The sequence below is a fragment of the Protopterus annectens genome, chromosome 3.part1, assembly GCF_019279795.1.
Source record: "Protopterus annectens isolate FY-2018-M chromosome 3.part1, PAN1.0, whole genome shotgun sequence".
Lineage (NCBI taxonomy): Eukaryota > Metazoa > Chordata > Ceratodontiformes > Protopteridae > Protopterus > Protopterus annectens.
In genome coordinates this window covers 1,766,586,362-1,766,610,380 of record NC_056732.1, presented here as the reverse complement: position 1 = coordinate 1,766,610,380, position 24,019 = coordinate 1,766,586,362, and the positions used below count along the sequence as shown (strand labels likewise).

The following is a 24,019-nucleotide window of genomic DNA, read 5'->3' as shown; positions in this document are numbered from 1 at the left end:
GCATAAATCCCCTTATAAAATGTTGGATAGCTGTCCATTACACTGTGAACTGTGTACTGTTCATTAGCTGAAAACATTAAGCACTAGGCCAGTGTGAATATTTAACAGATGTGTTTGGGTTTGAATTTTGGTGTAGATTATTTCTATGAACTTTAGGACAAAAATGGGTTTGAGGATTGGTAAAATGATTAAGGTGATTACCTCACAGGCACAAGGTAGATAATTTAATTCTCACTTTTGAAAGGAAAATTGGCTAGGCTTAAAATGAGCCACAAGGGCAGTTAACCTAGTACTCATCTGTTTCTCAGAAGTCAAAGCCAGTGACAAAGGCATCTGGCTGATGCATATGAGCCTTAACTGTGCAGCTGTAAACTATCCTTTCAAATTAGGGAATCCTAAACCAACATGTTTTATTGGAAGAATCAGCGTATCCCACTTTAGTCTTGCCCTCTTCCCCTCCCAGATAAGCACCTTCAGCTCCTTAGTAATTATTGTACACAACTTCTCTGGTTAAAAAAATATGCCTAACTCGTATATAAAGTTAAAGGGACTGGAAAGATTTTCACTGCTCGTATCTTACTGTCCATATACATAAACAAGAGACTCTAGTTTCTCAGTGTTTATATTATCTTTTGTTTAGTCTTTTCCCACATATCCTTAGCTGCCATAACTGAATCCTTTTTAATCTATACACCTAAATACCTCATCTTATCATGCCCCCATAAATATGGGTATTGCTGAACCAATTTGTATGTTGTTACTTAATTTATGGCTATAAACTATGTTTTATCTTTATTAATTTTATATCCTGAAAAGTCTTGAAACTGTGTCAAAATGCTGCACACCACTGATGTCCTTTTATGGATTTATCAGATACAAAATAATATCATCTGCATATACAGCCAGCTTTTCTTGATTATCTCATACCATTTATATTCTTGCACTTCTGACTTCTTTATTTTCTTTGCCAATGGCTCTAAATATAAAGCACATAACAAACCCCCTATGTGGTTCCTCTGTTCAAACATAACTTCTCAGAGAGGAACCCTTCAGCTTTAATTCTTGTCTCCTATCCTTCATATATCCTAATTAACATTATTATAGCAGTGTATGCAGATGCTTCCACTGTCCTACTCATAAAATCCCAGCTTACTCTGTTGAATGCCTTCTCATTATCAAGACCGACTAACAATAGCAGTATTTTCTTACATTCTGCTTCCCTCTGGATTGTCATTGTTTAACTAATGTTGTCAAATGTTTGCCTTCCCTTCACAAAACTACCTTGATCCATTTCTGTCAGTTTTGGCAACACATTTTCCATTCTATTAGCTAGTATATACATAAATACTTTATAATCATGGTTTAAAATTGAAATGAGTATATATGAAGCTGGGTCTAATGGGTCTTTACTGTCCTTACGTGATACAGCCACCCCAGCTTTCTTCCATGATGTTGGTGCTTCCTCTTCTTTTTGAAATACTGTTAAACAAAAATCTTCCAGATTGTTATTACCGTCTTTCCCCTAACTTCCAAACTTCCACTGAATGCCATCTGCTCCTAGAGACTTTCCTGAACATTGATTATACATCACAGTTTTTAGCTCATCCCCAGTTGTTGAACCTCATCTACTGCTAACCATGGCACAATTACCCTATAACAGAATAACCATCTACTGTCCTACTTAAAACTCTAATCTACTTTTGACCTGTAATCCATGAAAACATTCTTATCAATTTTCTCTTAGTATCTCTATAAGCATTCTGTCTTCTTCAAAATCCCCCTAACTGTCCTTAAACTCTAATATATCCACATAAAAACTCACCCCTGTGCTTCATACTTCAATGAAAACTCTATATCATAACCTCCACCTGTCTCTAAGATACACTTAAGCAAACTTTATCTGGCATGGATTTCACTGCATTCAACCTCTTTCCTCATAATACTTAGGCATATCTTCACTAGTATATCTGAAACTAAATACCTCTATAACAATCTTAGACTTTCATGTCAAAACCTTACTTCATTCTATCACACCTGCTATGTTGTCGCTTAGTTATGTAAATATTTGACTCTATGTACTCAGTTTATCTGTACTTTTGTAAATATTTGACTCTATATATTAGTGTTTCAAATGTCATTTTGTATGTACTGTTAATATAAATTGTCTGTGTTATAGTGTGAAATGTGATCTATACATGGAGATTTTCTTCCCAGGCCTCTGGTGAAAATGAGTACATACCCAGACAGACTATCCCCAGTAAACAAATGCCATATAAATAAATGAAATAAATAATTAAGTCTTCCATACATATTTCCATTTATGATCTTTCTTCATTTCCAAATTTCTCTGCTTTTACAAATTTTCATAAAATTTCTGAAATATCTCAAATATTAGTACAGGATTTCTGGTTATTTTGCTTGTTATAGGCTCCTTAATTTTGGCAACAATCTTTCTGCTTTCTGTTGCCTTAGTCATTGTGCTAAGCAGTTTTTGCTCTGGAGTTATTATCAAAAATAGTTTCCTAACAGCAATCTTTCTAAACTTATGCGTATTATCTAGATATTCTCTTACTTTCGTTTTAGCACACTGTGTTTGTGCCTCTTCTTGTATTTTAAGGTTCCCCTTATTGTCCATTACTTTAACCTTTGTCAGTCCCTCTAAAATGTTCCTGCTACTTCTTAACTATCTCTCTCTCTCTTTTATTTCTATCCTGTGTTTAAACTCCATTTTTATTTTATCCTACTTACTCACTACCTATACCTTTTGAAGATATTTAATTCTTCCCTAATAACTTTCAAATAATTTCCACTACCCATTCCATTTTTGTTTTCAATAAATACACTACCCATTCCTTAAACTCTTATTCTAAAGAGGTAGATCGGGAAAATGCCTGTGTTTAATTTTTAGTTTATTATCCAGCATTTTTATTTTAGTTTTTGTGCTTGATCTGAAATATTTATTGGATGTATGTTGAAGCTTTCAATTAAATGCAAATTTTCCTGTGAAATATAATTTCTATCTAGTCTTTCCTGGGTATTATACCATAGGGAAATAATTTTTAAATTCTGTCCTTTTTTCTGCTACTGAATTCACATATTCCATACCAAATACCTCCATAAATTTCTTCAGAAATCTAGTCTGTTTTGTTATATAAATACACAACAGTATAATCCTCTTATCTTGCCAGTAGTCTCCTACTGCTATACAGCTACCTTTATTGTCATTTTTATAGGTTCATAGGTAGGTACTAGGCTATCTGCCCAAAGGCATTTATAAGCCTAACCAGAATGTTTTGGCTTTCGCCACCCCCTTAGATTAGTTCCCTGTGCCTCTGTCCAGCAGAGCCACTGAAGTGATCCCCGAGGTAAACTTTCTGTTTTCCATCCACTCGTCAAGATTTCATTTGAAGAGTGTTAGCGAGGAGCTCTGCCTAATGCAGATTGGGATCTTGTTCCAAAGCATGGGAAGTCTCTGGGTACAGGAATCTATCCCTCCAGCCCATCCTATTTATTGTTTTGGTGAGGTTTAGATCCCTAGAGCGTGTGGCTCGCGGGGATAAGAGTTTTTTTAGGTGGAGCATGTCCATCAATTCTGGGTTGGACATGGCCTTGTATGTCAGGCAGAGATCACCTCTGAGTAGGCGGTATGCAACTGAGTACAGCTGTAATTTCTTCAGTCGAGCTGCATAGGGCATCTGTTTGAAGCCAGTGATCCTCTTGGTGAGGTACTTCTGTGGTCTTTCCAGCTTTTGCAGGTGTCTTGTAAGGTACATCCCAAATGGGGTGTTGTACTCTATGATGGGTCTGATGAGTGATGAGTAGAGGGGCACAATGACCTCTTTTGATCTGGATGTGAACCCTTTTGTGATTCGGTGGGCCACGTAGAAGGATTTTCTAACCATTTTGGCAATGTGATTATCAAAGGTGAGATTAATATCTACTTGGGTCCCCAGATCCCTTATTACGTCTTCCGTATTTAGGGGACTACCATCTATGTGGTAGTTTGTGGGTACTTTGTTTTTTCCAAAGGGGATGACTATGCACTTTTTGGCATTTAGCTTGAGGATATGATTTTGACACCAGGTATCCATCTCAGTGAGACCCTTTTGGAGGATGTCTGTGTCAGCTGGAGAGTCAATTATAGCCCCTAGTTTGCAGTCATCTGCGAACTTGGTAAGCCAGCCATAGTCCTCCTGTGCTTGCCTGTACCTCTGAGAAGTATATGCCGAGCAGGAGGGGTCCTAGGATTGAGCCCTGGGGAACTCCACTTGTAACTGATTTAGAGTCGGACCTAGCTCCTGCAACTCTCACCATGTGGGTTCTCTCCGTGAGCCAGTTGGCAACCCATCTTGTGATGTAGGGGTTTATGTTCAGGCTGGTGAGCTTGTCTATAATACCAGAATGGGGAATGGTGTCGAAGGCCTTTGCGAGGTCTAGGTAGGCTGTGTGTACCACCTTTCCCTCATCTATACCCTTGGTAACTGCCTCAAAGAAGTCCACCAGGTTTAGGAAGCATGATCTGCCCTTAACAAAGCCGAACTAGGTAGGGTCCAGTGTTTGGAGGTTCCCAATGTCTCTGTTAATGAGTTCATGATGATGCACTCCTTAGCCTTGCAGACCAAGCTAGTCAGGCTTATAGGGCGATAGTTCCTGGGGGTCTGTTGTGGCTCCACCTTTGTGGAGCGGAATAACCGCTGCTGTGCACCACTCTATGGGTGAGTAGCCTGTGGAGAGACTGAGTTTGAACAGTGTGTTTAGGTGAGAGGTTAGTTCGTCTTTGAGTTTGTGTAGGACACAGCCTGGGACACTGTCCGGTCCCATTGATGCTGTGTTTTTGGCTTTGGAGAGGGCTGTTTTAACCGGAGTGTCTGTGATTTCAGGGACTCTATATTTTTCTGTTATGGGTTATGGTTATGAGCCCTCTTGGGGGTGGGAGAGGGGTGAAGTTTGTGCTGAACCTGTCTGCCAGGATGTTGGCAATATCAGTCAGTTCAGTGTATTCTGTGCCATTCTGCACTAACTCCGAGCAGATCTGAGCATTGCCACTTAGATTCTTGACATAGCTAAAGAATGCCTTGTGGTTATCTTTGGAGTCCTTGGCAATTTTTCTTTCAAAGCTCGCCTTGGATGATTTTATGAGGGATCGTAGTTTCTTCCTGATACTGATCAGAGATGTCTTCCCTTCTTGGGATTTTACTCTTTTCTGTACTAGTTTCCTCCTTCTATTGTATAGCTTGTTTATGGCAGGAGTCCACCAGACTGGTTTCCTTTTCATGGAGGAGTGAGTCTTGGTTTTGCTTGGGATGGCATGATCCATGCATTCTTGTAGGTGCCTGTAGAATGCATTAGTAAAGAATTTTGCAGCTTGGACAGCATTATCCTTCAGCATGGGGGCTTTGAAACTTTCCACCTCGGTATTAAGTAACGTGAAGTCTCCTTTTGAAAAGTTTTTCACAGTGGTTTTCCTGTCCGGGGGTGGGGGCGGAATGTGGATATCCAAAGTGATTTGTTTATGGTCAGATCTAACCAGCAAGGGGTTGACCTCTGGTGTGGAACACCAGTCGCCCATGTTGGTGATGACCAGGTCCAATACGTTGTCACCTCTGGATGGAGTGTTGACCAGTTGAACCAGGATGTTTGAGTTTATAAATTCTAGGAAATGTTGGGCAAGGGAGTTAGTACTTGAGTAGTTCTCCCAGTTAATGTTTGGATAATTGAAATCACCCAATATCAGGGTGTTTGGTAGGACCTTTATGTTTTCCGGTGTTTCCAGGAATGCAAAATGGGGGTCCTGTGACATGATGGGTGATCTGTAGCAAGCTACAATTTGAATTGCAGTTTTACCCATTGTTAGTTGCATGTGGATGATCTCTGAAGCATTGTGCGGTTCCACTAACCTGGAGGTGTGGGTATCCTTGATGAATATGGATACGCCCCCACCTTCTGTATTTCGGTGTGGGTTCTGTGGCCGAAATGTATGGTATGAGTTGTAGCCTTGTAGTGCTGGAGTGCTCTCTGGAGCCTTAAACCAGGTTTCTGTTACTGCACATATATTGATTTTCTCCATACTGAGGAGTGCTTTGAGTGCGTGCATTTTGAGGTTCAGACTTCTGGCATTGAGTAGCACTACCCTCAGTTTTTTGTTACTTGTGCTATTTACGGTGGTAGGTTTGTCTTTTGAGCCTTGCCTAAAAAAGACACTATGTGGGTGGCAAGAGCCTTGGCCAGTATTCGAAAGCCTAAGGGTGACAGGTGCAAGCCGTCTCTAGTGAAGCAGCGTGGCTTGTCGAGCATGTCATCCCAGGCGGACAGACACTGGATCCCCTTTGAATGACACCAGAAACTTAGCCAATTGTTGAAATTGAGAATTTTTTCTTTATACCGTGGTATCATTCTTGGTGAGGGCAGGATGCTACTCAGGGTCATACCGGCCTGGGCTATGTGATCAGAGAGCTCTTCCATGTCTCTTTTCATGTAGTAAAGGGAGGTACGGCTCAGGTCATTGACACCAACATGGACAATGACAAAGTTTTATTTTTACTTGTTCTGTAGTGACCCGAGTGCTTGTGTTATGTGGCGGATCCTGGCACCCAACAGGCAGCTAACAGTAACCTTCTCCTTATTCAGCCTAGTGAGTGGGACGTCAGTGTGCCTGACTATAGAGTCACCTATTACTAGTATGTTGGATATGTTATTTTGCCTTAAGGGCTGTTATTGCATGGCACACTGGTTTTGTGAATTATGTGTTTCATGGTTTGTGTTGGGGGGTGGAGGTTGCTTGGATGTTTGCTTTGGATGTCTCTGTTGGTTTTGCAGATTTTTATTTAGAGCCTTCGAGTGTGTTTTCATGTATTTATATATGTTTTTTTCCAGTGCTGCTTTAATGGGTTTATGTGAGACTGGTGGTGTGATGCAAGTATTTCCCTTCTCCTCTTGACTGTCTGATCCAGTCTTGGGTTGAGAGAGCTTAGCCTCCAGTTTGCTTGTATAAGTGCATCTCTTGCATGTATTAGTGTTTGGTGGTAGGAGGAGGGGGTTGTCTGTGTACATGAGGCAGTTGTAACATTGCCTCAAAATGCCCAGATTCATCAGTTGGACTGGAGAGTGCACCTGAAACTGCCCTTTGGACATACCTGGATAGGTACAGTGAACTGTTTTACTGGATGGCTGGTAAGGTCGAATAGAGAGCCTTGTCCTTCTGTACATTACAGGAGGGTCTAGTGCTAGGGTTTATAAGTGCTTGCTATAAGTTTTGAGTAAGTACCAGGCTGAGAAATGAGTGGCTTTTCCTTTCTATCACTATTGGAGCCTCTCTAGCGATTAGTATAATTATTCCTTCCCTCATATTCTGCTGAATATCCACCCTTAAATCTCTTCTTTGTTGAATTCATATGCTTATTTCTTTCCAAATGTGTTTTCTGCACCACCTATATTAGCATTCTGGATTTCATAATATAATTCAGTAGCCTTTCCTTTGTGTCTGTGCCATTTATGTTCCAAGACAATATGGAAAGAGTCACCATTATGATTAAAAGCTATTGTTCACATCTATTATACATGACAGTTTTTTAATGTGTTTTTCCAGTTTCTGTGTTATATCCACACACTAATGTCTGGCAGGCTCATCTTTTATACAGTTGTTTCTTCTCATCTCCATTTGAACTCATGTCATATTTTCAAGACTTTTTGTTTTAAAGAAAACCCTGAAACAAAAAATGAAATACATTTTGAAAACACTATTCCCCTATTAACTTAGAACAAATACATAAAACTATCTACATCTTTAAAAATGAAGTTTAACTCTCCAGATAGGAACAATTACCCCAAATCGACAGCTGCACTGACAGACATTGCATAACCCGAAATTAAGGTTATCCATGCTAAAGCACAAGCTTGAGCCAAAAATCCACTTACCCTGATTGCTGTCTTTTCATTTTTTATCTCTTCCCCTCCCAAATGTGCAAAACTCCTTGTATTCTTTTAGAAAACATTAATTTTTAGTGCTAAGAAAATGTGCAATGCCTAGCTTTAAATAAAACTAAATTGTACACCATCCTATTAAATGCATTAAAGTATTAAGGTGCTGAGCTAGGGCTGCTGTCTCTTTTTCACATCCCATAATTTCAGACATTATTTTTCATTAAGCTGCTTGCCATTGTACCTTTAAATTTTGCATTTCTCTTGCAAAGAATGCTCAAAAAATCCAGTCTTTTTTAGCCACTTTTTCTTGCAAAGCCATATTTCACAAATGTGATTGATGCGTTATAGTCTCCCATTTATTCACTAATTTCAGTGCTTTTGCTTTTATTCCTGTTCATCTTCTTCTAAGATCAAACTCCGGTTCAATTCCAAGGTATTCTTGATTCTTCTAGTCAATTTTTGAGATTTTTTTCTGACTCTCAAGCATTTTCCTTTGGATCAGTGAAAAGGTTTCTCTGGCAAATTCTCTCTGTGAACTTTGCTCTCAGGAGAACGAGAATCATAGTCCCCTTCCGCTTTCTGGCTCACTTTTTTGTTGGATAAACTTTTTTTATTTCCTCCTTACCTTTGTTCTCCATTAAAAATGTCTTTTATTCTCCAGACAATTACTCTGAAGACAACTGAATACAGCAGTTTGAAACTCACACCTTTTAACATTTCCTGATTGCTGAAATAAACATGCTTCTCTTCTGCTGATATAGAGAGAATAATCACAGTCCACAAGCACTCTGCTGTCTTCATTTTTCTGCACTTTGCCTTCTGCCACAGTTTTGTCAGGATCAGCTATTTCTGCTGGTATTACTGCATCTTTACTATTATAGGTCTTGGCTGCTTTCTCGTGGGTAGGTTTGGAGCATACACTCAATGTGCCCTTTCAATTAACAAATCCTGCTATGGAACACTAGTCCCGTTGCTTATTTGTTTTTTCATAAAATTAATACAATTTATACCTTCCATTTTCACTGCTACAGCAGAAAATCTTGTTTTCTCTGTATATTTATATTCTAACTCTACTTTTTTAAAACAGGTCTTCTTGAGAAGCCTCTTATTCAGCCAAATTTTTCTTTATTTCATCCTCTGATTTTTGCAGTTTTATCAGTTCATCTGAACATCTAGTTAAAGCTTCTTCTGTTGTTTACAGGTTTTTATTATTTGAGTTAATATATTCCTTTGGTGTTTCATTTATTTTAATCACCTCTGATTATATTTGATTTATTGTTTCCTCTAAATTACTTTTGAACCAAAACAGAAGCTTGAACTGTTTTTGCAAAAGAGCTGCAGAATCCTTCCCAGTCAGCATTTGTTCTTCATCTTTTCTGCTTGATTTTCTGTCTGGTTCTCTAAATTTCTTCTTTGCTGAGATACAGGCAGTGTACTTACTAGCCAGCAACTGAATTTTGCCCAAAATGACAATTTCACTGGCTTTTATTTCTCAGTTTCTGCTTTCATTCTACTGGGAGAACTGAAATTTAGCTGTTGATGTATATTAGAGGGTCAGCCCAGGTTGGAAGGTTTGGAGGCAAAGCCAGAGAGGCAAGATTACGTTGGTTTGGACATGTGCTGAGGAGGGATGCTGAGTATATTGGGGAAAAGATGCTAAGGATGAAGCTACCAGGTAACAGGAAAAGAGGAAGGCCTAAGGATGAAGCTACCAGGTAACAGGAAAAGAGGAAGGCCTAATATAAGATTTATGGATGTGGTGAGAGAGGACATGCAGGTGGTTGCTGTGACAGAGCAAGATGCAGAGGACAGGAAGAAATGGAAGCAGATGATCCGCTGTGGCAACCCCTAACAGGAACAGCCGAAAGAAGATGATAATCAGTGTGCACCTGTCTTGGAAGTCCTGAAACCAGACAAGATTTTAGTCTCCCTTAAAGATAGGCCATACTGGAGCATGGGTTCCATGGTGGATTCTGTTGTGGAGGCAGTGGGCCCAAAGAAAAGGTTTTCTTAGGAGAGCTTTATTGACTTTCCCCTTAACAGGGAGTCAGGGCATTGGGCAGGTTCTGAAATCAGGTTTATGCCTCAACAAATTTTGCATTAAGGGTATTGAAGTACTTAATTTAATACACTTTCAGAGAGACTTGACCAAAGAACTCTCCAAGTCTCTGTCAGGGTCCCTGCCTGCAGAATCCTGTAAAATTATGGATATACATGATACTCTGCAATCCCTGTATAATGTATCCATCTGCCTAGTCTCCAATGCAACTCATAGCATATTTAAAGCAACAGACAGCAGCGTTGCTAAACCTTGACATGCCTCGATGTCTCTCTGAGATTTTGCAGAGCATTTCAAGATATGCATCATTTATGCTCCTTGTGATTAGTTCACCCTTTTTGGAGCAGAAGTGAAGAAAACACAGTCTAGAAGTGAGCAGGATGACAAGACCCTGTTTGTTAAGATCCACTTTTCTACCCTCCCAAGAGCCCTTTTCTAGCAACCAGAAGGGTGGTAAGAACCTTTGGTTCCATAAATTGCAGGGTTTTATTTCCAGCACCTCTATTGATACCCCCCCCAGAGACATAGAGGGGAATAATCACAACAGACATTGCACTCATGGCAGAAGTGGTCCACAGAACCAAGGGTTTTTGAGGCTTCTTCACCAGCAAAACCTTCTAGCAGTCCTAAAGAGTTGCTGGACTGCTGCACTCTGGAGGCAGTCGGGGGATGCTTATAACTGCAACTTGCAACCTGGGCAGCCATTGTCCAATATATTTGGTTTTCAGAAAATCATAATCAGAGGTTACATCCTTTCCTTTCTTTTTCAACCTCCAAATCTAAAAGATTTCCCATTATTCCACCCCTGTAAATGAAGTTAGCAGCACAAAAAATCAAAAATCTGCCAGACAAAAGAGTCATCCAGGAGATCCCACCAAACCAACAATGATCCAGAGACTATTGAAGATTCTTTTTGGTTCCAAAATAAAATGGGGACCTCAGTCACCTGAACAAATATGTGAAACATATGAAATTCCAGATTATCCTGGTTCAGTCCATTGTGCATCATTTGTAGGAGGACCACTGGATGTGCTCAGTCTGTCTTCAGGATGTGAACTATCACATAAAAATAGCCAGGCAGTCCAGAAAGTTCCTCCTCTTTCAGCTAGGAGACGGTCATTTTCAGATCAGGGCAATGCCCTTTGGTCTCACTACCCCCCCCCCCCCCAGGTGTTCAGCAAATGCATAACAATGGTTGCAGCTCATCTCAGACTGTAAGAGTTCAGGGTGCTCCCATATTTGGATGACTGACTCATAACTGCTTCCACCAGGAGTCTACTACTTCAAGCCAGACAAAGCTTACTCCAGCTTTGCAGCTAAATGGGAACCACTATCAGTATAGGAATGTCCAAATTAACTCCTGTTCAGACAGTTCAGTGGGACTCACCTAAATACAAATAACAAGACTTCCAGAGTCAAGAATTGTAACACTCCATCAACTGTCAGCAATTCTCTCCCACCAGATATTGTCAGCCAGATCCACCTCCATCTCCTAGAATCCATAACATTTCCTATAACTCTCATCCCTCATGCCAGATTCTACATGAGAATTTTACAGTGGAGTCTTACAGTTCAGTGGTCTGTGTTATTCCAATCCATACATTTCCCTATCCTTCTTACCCAGATATGCAGGCAACATGTTTAGTGATTCCATGAACTCTGCTAGTATTAATGCTTTTTTAGAAACAACTAATGAAAAGCTGTTCTCATTGGAGGTGGAGCTGATTGAACAGAAGAAATCCAAACTGACGCGGGACATCAATGAATATGAGGCAGGGCTTGCCTTCATATATTCAACCAATCGGAGAGCTGGCAAGCAAGGTAAATGTCAACACATGAGGTATAAGAGCACACCTTCCTCTTCATTTGTATCGTCAGGGGAAGAAAGACGGTTCGACACAAGTGGCGAGTTTCCAGAGTTACCACCACCGCAGCAGCCTCAAGAACATATACAAACTTTTTGGAAACAAGGGGGATTATCATCTAACCAGCAGCAACATGGGCAACAGGGACAAAAACGGACTAGAAATTTTGGGACATACACCAATAACCCAGAGAGAGGTTACCAGGTGGATTTTCAGCAGGGACCAAGAAATGGACAACAACATAACAAAAGGTTCAGAAAATAAGGTATGTACTGAACCGAATATAGTTTTGAATTTATCCCAATGTGAATTGACTCAAGAACAATCTTCTGTGTTAAGTTTGGGATTAAAATTTTTCCCGACTGTGTTGCCTTGAGGGCATATAGTCAAACAGGAAGTGTTTAAATTTCTGAGGAAAATACATTTGAAATATTATTTTTCTAGGGGTTTCATTAATGAAAATGCAGCATTTAATCCTTTACTCCATGATGAATCTGAGGATAGTTTCTTTTCCTGTAATGAAGAGATGGATGAAAGTTATTTAGATATTAGTGTTAATAATGTGGTTTCTAATGTTCATTGTAAAATTGATGTTTCACACATACCAGTGTTCAATAAGTTTATGCCACCTTTTGTCAATCAACGTATTACACAATTTGGTTCCATGATAGGATTTGGAAGTGAAAATATTTGTGATAAAGTATTATTAAACAAACATGAAGTGCCCTACAATTTAGCTTTGAAAGAATGGCAAGCTTTGAAAATATTAAGTGAAAGAGAGGACATAGTAATTAAACCCTCAAAGGGAATAAAATAGTTATTATGAATGTATTACAATATCATAGTATGTGTATGGAACATCTGAATAATACTGAGGTTTATGAGAAATGTGATAAAATAAATATGAGCAAGCTATGGCTGAATTTGAGAAAAAATTGGACAGAAGTGTTAGATTAGGTTTTTTTAAAGAAAGAGATGTTAATGATAGGTTATTTAACCAAAGAAGTGAAATAGCTATTTTTTTCTGTGTGCCTAAAATACACAAGAGTTTAGTTAAACCTCCGGGAAGACCTATTATTTCTGCTTGCAATTATTTTTTACACAATATTAGTCTAATATTACATGAGTTATTATTACCCTATGTTCTCAAATCCCCTGTATATATAAAGGATAGTGTAGATTTTTTACATAAAATTTCCCCAGTAGTATGGAATAAAACCAGATATTGGTTGGTGACTGATGTCAAGAGCCTATATACCTCCATCCATCATAAGGAAGGTTTAGAGGTGATAAAGTACTTTATGGGTGATAGTCCTTTTTCTCATTTTGTCATCAATATGGTTGAGTTTTGTTTGAAAAACTATTTTTACTTTGACAATGTATTATATAGACAGAAACAAGGTACAGCAATGGGGGCAGCTTTTTCCCCCATGTATGCAAACTTGTTTATGTCTTTTTTTGAAAAAAAGTTTCTATTTAATTTGGATTTATGAAAAAACATGTGGATTTTTATTTTCGTTTTATTGATGATTTAATTTTTATATGTGAGGGGGGTGAAGAACAGGTAGAGAGTTTTATAACAGAGATGCATAGGAATCCCTTTGGTCTTGCTTTTGATGGACTTCAAAAAGGGAATAAAGTTGTATATCTCGAAATTGTTTTGGAAGGCATGGAAGATGGGAGTATTTCATCCAATATTCATAGGAAATTTGTGGAGGGTAACCAATATCTACATGCCACCAGTTGTCACCCCCCCCCCATATGTTAGAAGCTTTACCATTTAGTGAATTGGTATGTGTTGCATGGTTGTGTAGTGATAAGAATGAACTAGTGAAAGAGATGGAAAGAACTAATCAAATGTTTTTATATAGGGGCTATGACCTAGATATTTTGGAAAAGGCTCACATCAGAATAATGAGAAAGTTAGATATGGAGGATGATGTATATTTAAATAAAAGAAGGAATAAACATCATAATAGTAGTCTTTTTGAAGAGAATAAGGGGAAAGGAGGTGCTATTTATTATGTAACAGTGTATAATATAAAACGTGAGGAAATAAAAGCTTTAATAGAGTATTATTGGAAATATCTGTTGGGAGACAAAGCTTTGGCAAATATTCTTCCTTATAAACCATTTTTTTCTTACAAAAGGGGTAGAAATTTAAAGGACATGGTGGTACATGGTAAATTTTCCATGCCAAAAATAGCAATACTAAGAACCATCTTGAGTCGAGGTACAACGTGCTGCAATAGATGCAGTATTTGTAACAATATTGTTAATACATTTAAGACTATAAATGGGGTTAAATTTGAGCCTAAAAAGTAGAGGGGTAATATATGCATTAAAATGCCCATGTGAACTTTATTATATAGGGGAAACTAAGAGATAATTTCATGCCAGATTCATGGAGCATATAAGAGATGTTAAAAATAATAGAGGATAAAATAATTGCTGCAAATTTTAGGTTGTTTCACAATAGTAATGGGTCCCTATTACAGGGCACTGTTTTAGAGACTGTAAAATGTTTAAGTATGGATGAAAATGTATTAAAACAAAAATTACTATATAAAGAAATCATTTTTATTTTAAAATACAAAACTGTGACACCTAATGGTCTTAATAATGAATTAAATTGGAAGTGTCTGCTTTAAGATAAACTGTTGTGTACTTAGTAGACATGTGCTGCTAATTGAATGTAGTATATAAGAAAGTTTGGTTTGCAATTTTACTGTTTGATATTCCTTGAAGGTGGAAACACCGAAGCACTAGAATAAAATAAATTTGGTTTTCCTGGTTGTCCTTTTTATCATAGTCGGTGGTTTGTGGTCAGAGTTGTTTGATATAACATGTTCAGTGGTGGTTGGACTCCTCTGTAGTTTCCAGGGGTTGCCCCTTTATTTTACCAACTCCTCAGGATGCAGTGACTATGGTCACTTCCCAACTGGGTTGGAGGAGCATTTCAAAAGAAAGAAAGCCCAGACAACATGCTGGTAGTCTTTTGCATCAAAATACAGTGGGGACATGCTCATACCAATTATTTCAAGAAGTCATGAGGGTTGGGCAGTGAACAATGTCTTCTGAATGCTTTCTGGAGGCAATGCACATCCCAGGGAAATGTTTTACCAGACAAGTTCATCAGGTCTGTTCTTCTGCCTAAAGAGTGGTGTCTCAATCAAGCTGTAGCTGCACAGATTTTCAGCCACTTGGCCAGCTATGCTGTGACCTGACCATTTTACAACCTCATCCAACTCTAAGTGCAGCAGATACTTTACCCTGATTCCCCAGAAGAGAGATCTACCAAGGGATGATCTGGTCCACACTTGTTCTCTAGGTCTTTTATCTGCTTATCTGCCCACTCCTCTCTTATTGGAATTTCTTCAAAAAGCCACATGGTGCATGGCAAAAGTGATCCAAATCCCTTCCTTTTTGGCCTCAACAGGTATGTTTTTCTTACCTCTGGTCTCACTTGGTGTACCCTTCTTTTGTGCTGGAACATCTCCCAGACCTCATTTCTCACCTATTAGGAAAGCCTCACCCAGAAATAGCATTCCTGAAGTTAACCACTTTTCTCCAGTTCCAGTGATGGCCAAACAGTCCATGTTTTCTGCTCCTGTGCTTCATATCATAATATCCACTAAGAAACCTTCAACTTGAAAGGTTTACAGAAGTAAATGGAAAATATTTTCTGTATGGGCATCCAAGAGAGGCATGAATCCTTTTTCAGCCCCACTTCTTATTTTTGGATTTTCTAGCCAATGTTTTCCAAGAAGAGGCCTTTTATTCTACTGTTAAGGTTCAAATGTCTGCCACTTCAAACTTTCATGTGGGAGAGAAGCAGACCCCTATTGCCTCCTTGAAGTTAGCTAAAGTTTTTATAAGGGGTGCATCTATTCTTGCACCCTCTCCCGGGACCTTGTTTCTCCTTGAGATGTTTACCTTCTTTTTTTTTTTTTTTTTTTTTTTTTTTTTTTACTTCAGGCCTTTACTAAACCCCCATTTGAACCTGATGTGCCTTTATTGGAAGATACTTTTTCTGGAAGCTATTACCTCTGCTCAAAGAATTTCAGTGCTTCAAACCCTTTCCTTATTTGATATTTTGCAAAGATAGTTTTCACTTTGAATGAACCCTACATTCCTTCACAAAGTAGCCTTGGAATTTACATTGAACCAGATGATTATCTTGACAGTTTTCTTTCTGAACTTCTCCAGCAAAGGAGAATACACATTACATTTGATGGCTGTACATCACCAATTGAGGTTTTTACCTACATTGTAGCAAAACTTGTAGGAAAACAGACTAGCTCTTTATCTCCTTCCCTCCATTCAAGTTAGGAAATGGTATTTCCAATGTAACTTTTTCAAGATGGTTGAGTGTACGTCCTTTGCGTACAAAGAAACAGGGTTATCATTGCCTTGCATCCCTAAAGCTCATTTTACTAGGGTGGTTGCCACATCCACAGCCTTCCTATTGATGACATATGTACTGACAACTTGGTCTACTGTGCATAACTTTATATCCCATTACAAGACGAATTTGCAGTCTAAGTCTAGGGCTTTGTTTAGTTCCAACATCATCTAGAATATCCTTCCATGAGACCTCCAAGGGGTTAGGTGACTGTGGACTCTGTTCCATCAATTGACGATGGACAGAAAAGACATTATCGGATGTGAAAGTTATGAACTTACCATACTGCTAGATCCATGTTGTTTTTTTCTGTCCTCCACAACTTCTCTTCCTTCCATCCCTTTGCCAGATTTTCACTTTTCTAGGTGTTGTGACTAACCACACTGGACCTTCCCAGAGCCTTGTCTTCATTACAGCCACTGATTATATTCCTTTGTCCATCTTCGTGTGTATATATTGATTTATTACCAAAATGTTTTGCTGTGTTAAACAGGCAAACTCGGTCTGAGGTACTGATGGAGGGGAACTATGGGTAAGGGAAGGAGCCTGAGCCATGGATTCAAATGTCTAAAAACTGCTGGTGTCAGATATGTAAGGATCCAATACCCCATCAGTTGAGGAGGATGGAAGAAGGCAGCATGGATCTAGCATTCTGGTAATTTCATAGTTTTCATTTTTCCCTCCTCTTCACACTTTTTTGCAGTAAATATTTAAAAACCAAGAAGACAGTGATTAGGGTTTTAAAAAAGAAAGGAAAAAAACTCCAAAAATCAAGGACAGTCCTCCCATTCAGCATCACTATCCACCTATTCAAAATCCTGTACCCTTCCACCATGGCAACCTTGCAATGTCCCTGTGACTTCATCTATCTTTTTGGCATTAGAAAGTATCAGACATTTGGGTTCCGAGTGTTATCAAATGTGGGGTATTATTGGCAATAGGTTATGCCTAGTTAGTCATAGCCAGTTACAAATGAAAAAATACAGAGTTGCCTAATTATAAACATTAGGCAAATTTCTGATCTCAAATTACACCCAACATTTTTCTGTCTGAATCATTGTGCCCTTAGCATTTTAGAGATTTAGTGAACTCTGGAAGTAAATCATATTTTACTACATGTATAGACGACATATGCTTAAACAATAGCTATCTGAAGTAGTTTTTGATGGTTTTGGAAGTCTGTAGGTTTGAATAATACCCTTTTAGTGAAGTATGCTTTCAGATGTGTTCATGCAGGGATACAAATGTCTGAATCTCTTGTGGCCTAAAATTTCCTTTTGTGTTTGCAGGTATGGATGATTCTTTGAAAGTCTGGCGTGTCTTTCCTTATGCAGAAGAAGCCCTTAGTCTACACATGAGTTTCTTCTGCTTCCAGCCAACAGTGCACATGACAGTAATGCGGTCACTGCTTATTGTCGCTTTCCAGAACCCTTCTAATGCCATCTACAGTATTGTGCAGTATAATTTGATGAACAAGAACCGTACTGACCACCCACCTGGGGATGACCCAAAAGATGAGATTACGGGTAAGAGTAGCAACTACTTGGTATGATATGGCTTTTTATCATTGATGTTTCCTTTAATAGTAATTGTTACTTAAAATTCAGTGGTTTATTTCCTTATAGCAGTATGCTGTAGCTGCCTGCACACAAACACATAAGCATGCCAACATATGCCATACTCAGGTACTGCTTGTGTGTTGTATTTTAGACCCTTTGTCTGAAATCACCTTGAAAGAGTAATGGTAATTCTCTTGAGTTTTAGTTAGAGCAGTGCTAGGTGTAGGTGGAAATGTTAAGACTTTCCTTATTACTCTGTGTCATTAGTAAATGCAGTAAGACATCAAAGCAGTTTTAGATGAGACATTTGTTGTTCAGAACAGAATGGCAGAAAATTGAGATTACACAGAATATAAAATCATGCAAAATCTAAAACATTTCTAACATGTAAGACTGAAGTACTTGAAACAAGGCAATGGTAAGTCTCATGTGCTACCTTCTGGAATATTCTTTCCAGTCATAATTAATTTCCTTAAACTGACAACAGAGTATCATCATTTAAAGACTGCTGATGCTGGTACATTTTGGAAAGTTCTCATCTCTGGTGTTTCTATTTCTCATAATCATAGGATTGTAGGAGATTACTAGGCTATCAACCCATAGGTTATTTTAAGCCTAACCATTTCAACCCCAATGGAATACCGTAGATGTACAAGTCAATACCCAATATTGCATTTAGTGATGACTGCCCATGTCCTGGAGGGTTGTGGGTGCTATCCCTAGTAGGAATTTACAGTGCCCCATCCACCCATCCAAGTTCCTTTTGAACAGCGTCATAGAGGTACTCTGTTTCACATAAATTAGTAGCCTGTTCCAAAGACATGGTAGTTGCTCGGAGCTAAATCTGTCCCTCCAGCATTTCCTGTATAAGCCACAGGCCATATTTAAGTCCCTGGAATGGAAAGCCATAGACCCATTTTATTTATGGATATGCAGTAAGTTCAGTAGGTTTGGGACTTGGGTTATTCTGTAGGCCAGGCATAAATCTCCCCTAAGAAGTCTATATGATACAGAGTATAGTGACAGGGATTTTAGTTAGTCTGTGTAAGGCACATGCTGGAGGCCCTTGATCTTCTTTGTTAGAAATCTTTGAGGTCTAGGTGTATAGTACTGTACATACTGAATGGGGCATTATACTCAGTTATGGGCTGGATAAGTGCCGAGTATGGGGAGGGAGTTATAGCTTCTTTTGCTGTTGAGGTGATGCCTTTACTAATCATGTTAGCTATGTAGAAAGCTTTCCTTACAATGGTAGACAGTTGGTGTCAAAGTCAGGGCCGAGGTCAACCTGTGAGCCCAGGTCCCTTACCACTTCATGTGTACTTAGGGTATTGTTATTGTTTTGATGGTGTGAAGGGACATTGTTTGTGGCGAAGGGAATCATGATGCATTTCTTTGCATTCAGTTTGAGACCGTGACTAATAAACCAGTTGTTGGTCTGTATGAGACCATCCTGGAGTATACTGACATCATTTGGGGATTCTGTGATTCCACCTAGTTTGCAGTCATCTGCAAACTTGGTCAGCCACAACCCTTTAGTTTTTACCTGAACTTCTGAGAAGTCTGTACCAAACCATAGGAGACCTAGTACTGACCCCCCCTGTGGCACCCCACTGGTAACAGTTCTGCTGACGGATGTGGAGTCTCCCACTTTAATAGTGTATGTCTGGTTTGCGTGCCAGTTGGCAACCCATCTTACAACAAAGGGGTTTACATTCAGTTTGCTAAGTTTATCGGTAATTCCTGAATGTGGAATTGTGTTGAAGCCTTTGCCAAATCGAGGTATGCTGTATGTACAGATTTGCCCTCATCAATGGCCTTGGTCACACTTACAAAGAAATCCACCAGATTTAACAAGCAGGAGCTGCCCTTCACAAAGCCGAATTGGGTAGGATCCAGCGTTTGGAGGTCACCTATGTCTTTATTTATGAGGTCCATAATGATTTATTTATTTATTTAACATTTATTTACTGGGAAAGTCTGACTTGGAATGAAACCAATTTTCAGTGGAGGCCTGGAGAAAAATGCTCCAGGCGTATATCTTTGTAACGTGGGAGCAAACCAGACCAGCCAGAGGAAACCCACATGGATGCAGGGAGGACATACAGACTCTGCACAGAAGGCACCCCAGCCAGGAATTGAACCTGAGAACCTCTTGCTGTGAGGCGACAACACAACCACTACACCATGCACCACTGCGCCATCCATGGCCATGGCCTTACAGATGAGGCTAGACTTATGAGTCTGTAATTCCCCAGATCTGTTGCTAGGCCACTTTTGGGGAGAGGAATAACTGTAGCTGTTCTCCATTCTTCAGGAACAAAGCCTGTGGTTAGGCTTTGATTGAAAAGGGGACTTAGTGGTGATGCTAGTTCATGTTTTAGCCTATTTTGAAGACAGTCTGGGATGTCATCTGGTCCCACAGAGGCCGTGTTCTTTGCCTTGGATAGGGCTTTGAGGACCTACTCTTCAGATATGTAAGGTGGGGGTGGAGTTTGGTGGAGGGTTTGTTGTAAGTTAGGAGTGGATAAGCGAGTGAAATTTTCATCAAACCTATCCACTAGCAGGTTCGCTATCTCTGTGGGCTCAGTGTGTGTGTGATACTGTTAGTCACCAATTCCTACCCTTTAGGTTACATACATAGCTGTAAAATGCCTTATGGTTATCCTTGGCAGTACTTGCTAGGTTTCTCTCAAAGGAGCTCTTGGAGGATTTGACAAGTTGTCGTATTTGCCTTTTAAGGCTGAGGGGGGTGATTTTCCATTGTTGGATCCTTGTCTTTGTTTTCTTGGACAGCAACGTTTTGCATTTATTGTAGAGTTTGTTGATCCTGGAAGTCCACTGTGGCAGCTTGATTTTACTTGGGGCTCTGGCTTTGATTCTATCTGGCACAGCCAAGTTTATATATACAAGTGATTGTTCAAGGCTTTAGTGTAAGCTTCAACGTAGTTACCACTTTCAGTTTGAGATGGGGCTTGGAATGCATTTATACCTTCACCTAGGAGGGTATAGTTTGCCTTAGTGAAGTTTTTATGTCTGATTTCACCCTTTGTGAGTTTTGGTGTTAGTGTCAGTTCGAAGGAGACTGATTTGTGGTCTTTTTTAACTAATGAGGGTCCAACAGTTGCAGTCAGTCACCTATTTGACATGTTGGTGAGGACCAGATTAGGAATGTTTGTTCCTGTTGTTGGAGTATGGACAATTAGCTCCTGGGTATTTGAGTTCACAAGTTCAAGGAACTTTTGTGCTAGCGAGTTTGGGCTAGAGTAGTTTTCCTAGTTGATGGTGGGATAATTGAAATTCCTCCATACCCAGTGTGTTCGGTAAAATTTGGATTGTCTTCAGTTTGGTTAAGTAGGCTTCATAGGTATTGTGATCCATGGGGGGGGGGGGGGGGGTGGGATCTATAACTGGCTAGGACTTGAATGGGGGTCTTACCCACCGTAACCTGGACCTGGAGTAACTCCATGGAGTTGTCCAGTCTAACTAGACGTGAGGTGAATTTATCTCTCATATAGATTGAAACACCTCCTCCTTTGGTTTTCACACATTCATTTTGCTGTCTAAAGGTGTGGAAGGCATTGTAGCCTTGCAGTGCCGGGGTATTCTCTGAGAGGTTTCTGTGACTGCACAGACATCTACATCTTCTAGTGATAAAAGTGCTTCCAGGGAGTGCAGTTTTTTGTTTAAGCTCCTAGCATTTAGCAGCATGACCCTTATTTTGTTCTGATTGGTTAATTTCACATTGGTAATGTTGTTTTCGAGAACTTGTCTAAAAAAAGGCACTATGGGGGAGGCAAGAGCCTTTGCCAACAGTTGAAAGCCTAGGGGTGCCAGTGCAAACTGGCTGTGGCAAAGCAGCAAGATTTGTCGACCATGGCTTCTCAGGCAGACAGGAACTAGATCCCTTTGGAATGACACCAAAAACTAAGCCAATTATTGAAATCATTTTTTTTGTTTATACTGTGGCATTATTCTAGGAAGAGGGTAATATGCTGCTGAAGGCTAGGGACATAACCTGTGTGGGACACATGCTCAGAGAGCTCAACCGTGTCTCTTCATATAGTCCAAAGAGGTGCATCTCAGGTCATACACGCCAACATGAACTGTGACAGTTATAACAGTACTTGCTGTTGAGAGACCTGAGTGCATACATGATTTAGCGAATCCTGGCACCGGACAGGTAGCTGGCCGTGATTTTCTCCTTGTCCAACCTGGTGAGTTGTTTCAATGATTTTCCTTACACAAACAATACTCTATTCAGTACAAAACTTGTAATATGTTAAGGAAAAACTTCAAAGACATATTATTTATGTTTCTAATTGCTTCTCCTAGGCAAGTAATGTTCCATAATATTCCATTGTTTTATAGCAAAGTAGAACTATGAGTTTCTTATAAACTTGCAAGATGTACTGTTGCCGCACAGACTACAAACATGTTTTCTAGTCTAGCTTACTTAGGAATAATTCTGAAATAGAGAAATTCATTTGTCAATTGTTCTGCTTATATTTTAGCACATCTTCCTCTAACAGGAAGTTCGTGTTAAAACTTGCAACATGAGCTGCTAAAGGCAGAGATACTGTATTCTCTGTTTATGAGTATTATTATTAAAAGAAGTCCAGAGTCTGTGAAAACTGTTTCCAGCAAAGATCAATAGAGGCAGCCTAAAATGTTGACTACTGTGTTCTAGAGAAAGCTAAACTTTGTGAATGCTGTAAATAAAATTCATGGTGGTAACTATAAAGGATGTAATCTACAGCAGGATGACATGCAGATAAGAGTCTTTGTTTTGAACTACAAGGTGTGTGGAGGAAGTTTTTACCAATGAAGACTGAAGATTGAGTGGTAGAGAGAGTTTTATTGTTACAGATATAGACATACAAAAAAATCAAATTATGATCACTAACCACGAAGGGCTCCCTACCTGCCTACATGCATTCAAGACAAACTGAGACAATAAAAAACATAGGAACACGGACTCTGTGATCTCCCTGTCCTTTAAGCACCTTTTATTTTACTTTTTTTTGTATGTTATATAGTTTCTTTTCAATCCGACATATATACCTTCTGGGGAGGTCATTATCCAGACATCCATGAGCATATCTCTCAACTGTCTCTTGGTTTTGAACAATCCTCTTGATTTTTCCTCATATTTTTGCCATGTCCTCAAAATAATTTTGATTTTCTTTTAGATCACTTAAAATAAAGTCAGTTCTTAATGCCAGACATTAGAGTTTCAACAGTGCATGTTGATGCAAAACCTATTGTTCTGTTAATCTGTAACATTGTCTTGCCCTGATTATTTAAAAAAGAAACAGAGAGCTATGGCTGTGAAGGAACTTTGTGCTGTTGCCAGTTTCCTGGCCATGAGAAAGCATTCTATGTTTATGCAAGGTAAACTGTTTAACCTTTGTCTAACACTGCCCCTGATGGAGAAGCGAGCACATGCATCACCACAAAGGCTTCCTGTGCCCTTTAATCAGTTAGTGTGTGGTCCTCTACATTCACCAAAGGGGGCTACCATCACCAGCTTAGACAGCTACACCCATGTCCTTCTGCAACGGCCCTCACCTCATGACAGATATCTGCTCGGCAGCCAAGGCCTTCTCTTCAGAGCCATGGCCATAGCTAGGCTGAAATCGCATCCCTTTCCCAAAGTTGGAAATGTGCATCCGCTCTGCCTATGCCAAGCGTCAGAACAGTACCAAAGCCTTCTTTAATCCCTAATTTGTCCAAGAAAAGCCTTTTTATGGCCTCTATTTTTTCCTCATCCTAGAAGGTATCCCATGTACATGGGTTCCACCATGTCCAACATGGTAGTCCTAACATTCACAGTCACTAGTGGCACTAAATAGATTATAACACCCTGAGGGATTCTTGAACACCCACACTGTGTACACAATTTGTACTCAAGAACATCCCTACCACATTTTTTGTGCTGTCTACTCACTCAGAAAGATTAGACTAAGTGTGGACATAGTCTACACCTTATGGTAACCTTGATGAATCCCCCTTGATATTTAAAGTAGCAAGAAAATTAGTAGGAAAACTAAAATTATGAGAAAGAAGGTATGAGTTATGCATGTGTTGTCTGTTCACTCAGAATGGCGTACACTTAATGTAGGCATTAATGAATCTGGCCTACCATCTCTCTCCCAAAGATAGGCATGCTTATCCTCCCTTCTTATGCCAAGTGTCCGAACAGCTACTC

At 39.4% G+C, this 24,019-nt stretch overlaps 1 protein-coding gene across 2 annotated transcripts in view; it reads left to right on the top strand.

Moving 5' to 3' along the window:
- The window catches only part of WDR97 (WD repeat domain 97), a 2,414,280-nt gene that overhangs the window by 852,919 nt on the left and 1,537,342 nt on the right, over positions 1-24,019 (top strand). For both annotated transcript variants that reach the window (XM_044067752.1, XM_044067751.1), the window contains exon 8: positions 17,539-17,775. In XM_044067752.1, coding sequence (XP_043923687.1) covers positions 17,539-17,775 — 237 coding nt within the window. The remainder of the gene's footprint in view (positions 1-17,538; positions 17,776-24,019) is intronic.